This window comes from Trypanosoma equiperdum (assembly GCF_001457755.1).
Source record: "Trypanosoma equiperdum strain OVI genome assembly, contig: ctg_1329, whole genome shotgun sequence".
Classification (NCBI taxonomy): Eukaryota; Euglenozoa; class Kinetoplastea; order Trypanosomatida; family Trypanosomatidae; genus Trypanosoma; species Trypanosoma equiperdum.
The window spans coordinates 42,984-50,822 of record NW_027123315.1 but is presented as its reverse complement, the minus strand read 5'-3'; the positions used below and the strand labels follow the sequence as shown (position 1 = coordinate 50,822).

Genomic DNA, 7,839 nt, shown 5'->3' with positions numbered 1-7,839 from the left:
TTAAAATATAAAAATACATGTACATAAAGTGGTAAAAAAATAACAATGAAAATAGAGGGGAACATGGAAATGTTACAATGAGCATTGAAACACAGTACAAGTAGTCACCAGAGTGTAGTGTATCGGAGGAGGTGCGATATATTCAAAAAAAATGTACACATATCTTTTTAAAAGGTACAATAAAGGTACAAATACGGGGGCACCGCCGAATGGGCACATAGTCCCGCAGTAGGAACCAAATCATGTCCTTCAAGGGAAGGGTTAGCTACAGGGGTATAGCAAGAAAGAAAACGGGAAAAAATACAAGGCAACATAATGAAAACAACACAAACAAAATCAACCGCTCCTTTAAGTAGAGATACAAAAATGCCTTTCCTTTCCCCCTTCCCTCACTACATATTTCCTCTCATTTCCTCCCTGAACCCCAACAAAACCTCGTTTGGTAGTTGCATGCGCTCCCTGTGACGAAATAAAATCAGTGACAATACAACATTATGATACATCACTTGACAGGTACAAAAAAATAATGGACAGACGAAGACGACTGTAACGGATCGGTTATCTCCAAATAAAAGTACAACGTATACGCATATATATATAATATTTTACTTAGCCACGCCGTATAACTGCGTACATAGATGGACGAGAGACAAATGTTCATGTGCCCACCTCTGTCTGCATATATTCACGCTTATGCAAAACTAAGAGCACACGTGACGATGTTTCCCTGAAAATACAAAAAAAAATCAAGAAAGACAGTCACTTCCTACCTAGAAATGCAGAGGTAAACTTTCGGTAGGAGAGTCAGCTGGCGTCAATTCAAGTGTTCTTTCAAACCCCTTAAATACCGGTGGAGTAGCAAAATGGACATCACCCGCGGAGCGGCGCGTCGCTGACCGCAGAGCGCTCGACCCATCTTCAGAAAACATGGTTGTTTTACCATCAGTTGCACAGCTTGGGCTCTGTAGCATCATATCCGAATAATCAGGTGTACCACTTTGTGGGGTCCGAGCTCTAAGATAAGTGGCGTAGAGACAATCCCTTTCGGCTGGGTCGATTGGCATCACTACTCGTGGAGATACTCCACCGCTTTGGGGACTGCAATACCGCGACTGCTGACGCTGTTGAGGTTTTCGTTGTTGCCCCGAAGTTGTGTTGCTAAATGCATTTAAACGCCCGCTTGCTGCTTTCTCTGACTTCTTGGATTTCAAGTTTGCTCCGGTATCTTTGTCATCTGGCTGAATGAGTTGCAGTCCCTTCGGAAGTCGGGGGTCGACGCGAACCTTCAGTTGACTGCGGGTGGTGTTGTTAAACTTCGCTACAGCCTGCATTACTAGTTTAGCGTAGCACCGGTTGAACTGCTCACCATTCTGCCGATTAAGCGCTAATTCAACCATATCCGGTGCTATGAAGAACCGCTTCTGCAGAATAAAATTGAGTTTGTTTCGGTGACCGAACAGTTCCCCCGGGGTACGCGGCAACTTGCGAAGCCCTTCGAATAAGTCATCTTTCTTACACTGCATTCCCTTTTCTTTTTTCTTTCTACTGTGCGATACCTTTTTCCTGGGTCTTTTCTTCTTCTTTCCTTTTGTTTTCCTTTTGTTTTTGATTTTCTCCACAATCCTTCGCTTACTTTCTTATTTTCCCACACGAGAGCTTTAGTTTCCGCTCCCCCTGTCAGTTTAACTCTTCTGGATAAATTTATAAGTATCAGTTCTTTGTTTGCTTTTCCCAACGACTTTACAAGTTTCCTACACCACTAGTAAAGAAAAAAAGAAAATGCCGCCACGGTTTTACAACTGAAGAAAGTTGAACGACACTCAGCACCTTTTGAGTTGTCCTTATTCTTTTTTCCGTACAGCGCTTCAGTGGAGATTTCTTTTCAGTTGTCTTTGTTCCCCTTGCGAGCACTTCCTAAAAACCCTGTTAGAAGTTTGTTTGTTTGTTTTGTTATGAATGGCAGGTGTCTTCGTAAATTTATTTTGGGAGCTTTTAGAAAAGCAGCTTAAAAAGAAAAAAGAACAAATGTTCCTCTTCTTTTTTCCCCCTTAAATTAAGGTCGAGGGAGCAACCAATGCGGAAAAAAGCAACAAAAAGGAAAATGTAAAGGGAAGTGAAGGCGTTTGATAATTGATTGAGTGAAGGACAGTAAAGTTTTGTGTGGGGGAAATCTCCAAAGGGGGGGGGAAGAGGACCCCATGGTCTGATGAGAGAAACAATTAGAGGTTACAAGGGGGAAAAAGCGCATAGCGGCAGCGTTGCAAACATACGTGCACAAATACATTAGAGTATGCAACATCAAAATAGTGCTATTTAGTTTGATTGCAGCGCATGGGCATGCACGCGGAAGCGCGACATTAGATATTCTTCACACTAATTTACAGTGGTAACCGGTTCCAGCGTGACGGATCGGATGTGCCTGGTAGTTCGTGGACTCCGGTCAACCTGCTCGATGTGTATTTAAAAATCGCTTCGGCACCGGAATACTCCATAAAAAACGACGACAACAACAAAATAAAAAAGAAAAAAAAGGTCCCTACGGGAATCCCTCCGTTCCACAAACCGCCACACGTCACTGAATCAGAAAAACCCGCTCGCTACAATTGTGCAGACTGTGGACCTTCAGTTTCGTTGCAATTAACACAAATCTGCTTACCATGTTTTAGTGCTCGTGCATACAAAAAACACTAAATTTATTAAGGTTTTCATTTCGTTAGTTGCCGTGTCAGCGGCACTTTAACAAGTACTTAGCGCTCAAACAGGAAGACGCCTCGTCCGTCCCTTAAACTCATTGCAAATCGATCCCCTCCCTCAGAAATTGATACACAAGTGACTCTATTGGCGATGGGTTCTGGCAAGTGGGTTTGGTGAAACTGACCACACTCACTGTGCGTGGAACAATAAACCCCCAACCTGCGCGAAAAAGATGCCTGAAGTGTTTCTACCGTCACCCTACCCCCATTTTCCACTTCGCAGAGTAACGCTAACGGATCAGCACGATAAAAGGTTAGGATTTCTTCACCACCAGGCCGTCCAGAGTGAAAGGGTTGCCATGCGGCCACAGCACCGTCATAGAGTCCAGTAATGATTGTTCCCGAAACATGATCTACTGCCGCTGAGAACCGATCAAAAATGGCGTCGCTTTCATAGAGTGAGCGTAAGTACGGTTCTACGTAAGGCATAAGACGGACCATGTCGCACGGTTCTGAGGTGCGGCGCAGGTCCCACAGCTTGAGGGAAAAGTAATCACGCGTTACGATGTGATCAGTACCTATAAAACCGGCGGCTGAAACACTACATAATATTTCGCCGTAGTCTTGTAAGCGAGAGTTCCATCCTGCTCCAGCCCTCCCTCGCACATATGTACTGTAGCGACGTTGTGCGCCAGTCGCTGCCTCGCGCAAATCGCCGATGCCGAGGAACCCCGAGTTCCGACCAACGAAAAATAGGGAGTTGTGGGTTGGGTGAAACCCGGCCGTCGTGACCAACTCCACTACGTCGTCCATGTTTCCAGAAGGTGGACGCATGTCTGCGATGCGCGATCCGTTAGAGCCGTCTGCGCACTCAAAGTTCCACCAGAACACTTCAAGATCATCCACGCTCAGAAAAGATTGATCATCAGCACAAACACTAAGACCATGTATTCGGTTGATGTGATTTCCCGAATAAACGCGTGCGGGAAGTATCAGAGACGGCAGTGTTGCGCAAGGAAAGTATTTTGTCTTGGAAAGTTCTGGTCCGACAATGGACTCCATCTCCGGAAAGGCATGGAACATTGAAAGTCCTTCACGCTGCACCCGAAACAGCTTAATAACTCGGTCGTTTGAAGTCAAATAGCTCACCGTGCTTGGGGACAGATGGGGTCTAAGAAACTGAAAGCAGTTCACAGACTGCGATATTGGAACCGAAGTTAAGCAATCCAACTCCTCGACATATGCCTGATGCGTGTGTTTTCGCACCGACTGTTGCTGGAATCCGAATGTGTCAAGCTGCTGACGGGGAGAAACCGAAGGAATGGAAGTCGAAATACTCGAAACATCCATGTCGGTGCGACACTGGCTTGCTGTGGTGACAACAGATTCACTCTTCCTTTGGCTGGAAAGTGATGGTCGTGAGAGTTTTGCATCTCCTACAGGTATTTCACAGTAGTTCACTCGTCCATTGGCATCCCCGACTCCGATCGCAATAAGTGAGGAACCGGTTGCAAAATTTGGTAGCACTGACAATGCCATGCTGTTCACTCTCGAGGGGATTGTATTCGCCACCTTTCTAAGAACGCTGCGCATGCCTCCTGCATCTCCACTGTTGGTCACCATGAAATCTCCTATGGCTTCCAACTCGGCGCTATCAGTCGCTTCGGGTTTATGTGAACAAGGACCCCATCTGGGCATAACGTCATGTGTACTAAACGGATGGCAAAGCTTCTGAAATAGTTTGAATCCATTCCCACCACCACGACTCAAGTAAGAGGAGTTGTTATCCGAATCAGCAACATCTTTTGACCACTCGGGGGATTCAACATTTCTACCACTACTTCCGCTGGCAGTAGCAGTAACAGCAGCAGTGCCCTTGGTAGGCAACTTTCCTTCTCGATTAGAACCACCATCTCTGCGCGCGCCTCGCTTTCCCCTATTATTGTGATGACGCGGACGGTCCTTTCTAAGCTTTGTTTCCACACCTTTTGGTTCGTTTAGCCCAGTTACTTCGTTCTCCTGCACTTGCGACTTGTATAGGGAGCAACTCTCAAGGCATTTCCCCCCTCGTTTACGTTGCAGTTGCTCGTCTCGCACTCGGGATTGGCGGTCGGACTTCGGCAGGTGCGAGCGGTGAGGCACTTCACTTTCCGCCCGCGAGCCACGGCAGGATAATGTCTCTGCACTACTTTCCATAGAACAGCATGGCGAGGGGGAAGGTGAGGGCGAGTGGTTGCCGTCCTGATCAGACATGATCACGCTGGGAATTCGATGAAATAAGCTTCGCGACCAAAAAACAAGTTCCCCCCTTTTGGAACGCGATGACGTTCAACCAGCGCGGAGTCCTTGTAAAAGGAGACAAAACTGGAAAGGGGGAAGAAAGGAATAATCAACGATTAAACTAAAGATAAACAAATGTTGCTTTCTAGGCAAGTTCAAAAGAAAGAAAACGTTGAAGAAAGTGTGAATGACAGGGGAACAACACAAAAAAAAAAAAGAAAGCGTTCTGAGGAGGGAGCGAATGTATGTGACGGTTGTGGTCCTGATTTACTTTTTTTAAGCATTAGTTACAGCTAAGGGGATGCGTGCAAATCGTGGTCTTCGTACGACCTACGCGCGCAGCTGGTTGGAAAAGAGAGAAGAGAAAACGGTATGAAAAACGTTGTAGAACCCACAGTCACAAACACATATTCACATGTGTATATACTACAACCTGGAACCGAGAAGTACAAGGGGGATGAGATTTGCAAAAAATAAATAAATAGGCCTTCTCGTGAGAAACAGCAAAGATACGTCTATGGATGTAACTTTATATATAAAAAAGGAGACAAAATATTTCGATGATTCTATACCGTTATCTATGGATGTGCACAAATTTGTGTATGTGTCAGTATGTGTATTTTTATATACAAAGATGGGTTTGTCAATTAGTTTGCGCACTGTTGGCGCACAAGTGCAAAGCTCGACGCCATTCTTCTAATATATGCCGGCGTTCGTGATATCTTTGGACGAAAGGTGGCTTGTTCAGCCATTTCTCGCTCCTTCTCACGTTCTTTTTGCTCCCTCATTTCCGCCAATCTCTCTTTCTGTCGTTTTAGATTCTCCGTGTATGCTACGAGGTGTTTGCTACTCAAGTAAGACTCCACGTTCCGGTTCCGCTCATCGTTGAGTGTTGGTTTAAATGGGTGCTTCATCTCCGCTGAGCGCGCCTTCTCCTGTGCAGCCTTTATTGAATTCCTTCGACGCACGCTATCAAGAAACAACACCTCAACACCAGAAGGTTTTGCACCACTAGAACCAGGAGCTGTTTCTGGTTTAAATGTGCACGGGTCAACATAAGGGGAACGGTGCTTTTTCACTGCCGCCGCGAGCGTAGGAGCGCTTTTCACGTTCCCAACTTCAGATTCATTTCTCGCAAGTAGCCTCTTCGCGATCCGCACGCTGGTGTTAGTGATCTGCGGTTTGAACGATGGACGCTGAGACTCCTCAATTTGTCGCACAGTGCGTGTGCGGTTTGCTAAATGCTTGTCCTGGCGTAGCAAAAAACTATCGAAGCTCGCGCCCCTACTACTACCGCTGTCGTGATGACCTCCATTATACGAAGTTGTGCGGTTGAATGTGTTTTCATGCCTTACAGTCATAAGTTTACGCGCTAAAGGGGATTGATATTTTGTGTCGACGAATGCAGCTTTTTGTTCGTCTTTTGAGCCCAGTATATTAAACATAAACAATTCGAACGAATCCGCGCCTCCCTTTGTCGACGTCGCACCTCCATACATTTCACGCAACTGATCTTTTTCAGCTAGCAGAAGTTCCCGTACGCTACTGTTGTTGCCACCTTCCGAGCGTTTTCCCGCGAAGTTACGTTGGTACAACCGCTGAAAAACGCTGTCTCTGCTTTGCGAGCTTTTCTGAAACATGGAAACTGATGCGCGGGACAGTTGTGGGCGAAAGGTACATTCCTGTAGTTCTTTTGCCTCCCATTTCTCTTTAGTGCGCTGCCGGCGCTCCATGAGTGAATCCCCTCGGTGCTGTAGTGACGATGAACCTCCCCCGTGTTCCTCATCCGAGTCAAACACGTCAGAAACTTCTATGGTCGTTTCGTCTCGCATCAAATATTCGTTCCAACGAGTGGCTGCACGTGTAAGTGCCCCATTTTTACCAGATAAAGAGGCAGCCTCCGGTAGATTTTTTTCCCTTTTTGGCGTCATCACAAACGCTATCTGACTGCCATCTTCATGTGACCGAGAAATGCGTTCCATCTCCTGATTCTGATCTCGCCCCTCTTCCTCTTCCATTTCACCATAAACATTCCGGAATTGTCGAAGGAATGAAGGATCCGTTCGCCCTATGCGCTCCAACTCTATGTTGAGTTGCTCAACATCCATGTGAAGAGAATCCGACCACTTTGTCTCATTCACTCGTGCACTCCCTTTGTGAAGAGAAGTTTCGTCCAATGACGGCTCCTCCCTTTTCCTTACCGGAGAACCCTTTCCCAGCTTCCGCACTTGCACCTGACGCGATTGCTCGGTAGGATAGATGTAATGCCCGGCGCTCGTGCCATGAAATGTGTCAAACCTGCTGCCACCTTGGGAACATATCTCACTGGCAGTTTCTGTAATTCCTTGATTGCCATAACTCCACGTGTGTTCGTTGAATTCGTCGAAACCCGATTGCTCACTCCAACTGCTGTCACTGCGCGTAGGTTCCTTGTACTGCCCCTCTGCCTTAATCCGAAGGTATGTATCCAGTAAACTGTCATCTTCGTAGTCACTCATGGTTCCCTCTGATCGTGCAGTCAGCTCACGCTGCCTCTCAAGTGCGGCAACCGCCTCCATGATCAAGTTTTCGCGGTCCGCAAACATCACTAGGAGCGATCTCTTTTCCTTAGAGGGGAAAACACACACACAAAAAAAAGAAGTAAACTGGAAGGGGAGGATAAAATGCGGGTGTAACGAAGCTCTTTTCCCCCTTTTAAAGAGACATAACAGACAACTTACAGTTGCAATGAGGAAACGATGCTTAACTGCTCAACGTCCCAAGCGGGCATCAATGCATGAAGGCAGCACAAAATATGCAATACTACAGACCTTATTATAGTAATCCTTTCAGCTCCTCCAGGAGGTAAAAGGTAACTGAAACATCC

General features: G+C 46.3%; 3 protein-coding genes across 3 annotated transcripts; all 3 read right to left on the bottom strand.

Annotated features, from left to right (window-relative positions):
* Positions 1 to 770: 770 nt before the first annotated feature.
* TEOVI_000572500 (chromosomal passenger protein) lies at positions 771 to 1,523 on the bottom strand (the record flags this gene model as incomplete). The annotated part of the gene is made up of 1 exon (XM_067221156.1): positions 771 to 1,523. The coding sequence occupies one exon, from the start codon at positions 1,521 to 1,523 to the stop codon at positions 771 to 773; it is 753 nt and encodes a 250-aa protein (XP_067077257.1).
* Positions 1,524 to 2,747: 1,224 nt separating this feature from the next.
* Positions 2,748 to 4,946, bottom strand: TEOVI_000572400 (uncharacterized protein; the record flags this gene model as incomplete). The annotated part of the gene is made up of 1 exon (XM_067221155.1): positions 2,748 to 4,946. One exon carries the CDS (start codon positions 4,944 to 4,946, stop codon positions 2,748 to 2,750), a length of 2,199 nt encoding a protein of 732 aa, XP_067077256.1.
* Positions 4,947 to 5,620: 674 nt separating this feature from the next.
* On the bottom strand, positions 5,621 to 7,558 carry TEOVI_000572300 (uncharacterized protein; the record flags this gene model as incomplete). Its single annotated transcript, XM_067221154.1, has 1 exon — positions 5,621 to 7,558. One exon carries the CDS (start codon positions 7,556 to 7,558, stop codon positions 5,621 to 5,623), a length of 1,938 nt encoding a protein of 645 aa, XP_067077255.1.
* Positions 7,559 to 7,839: the final 281 nt, after the last annotated feature.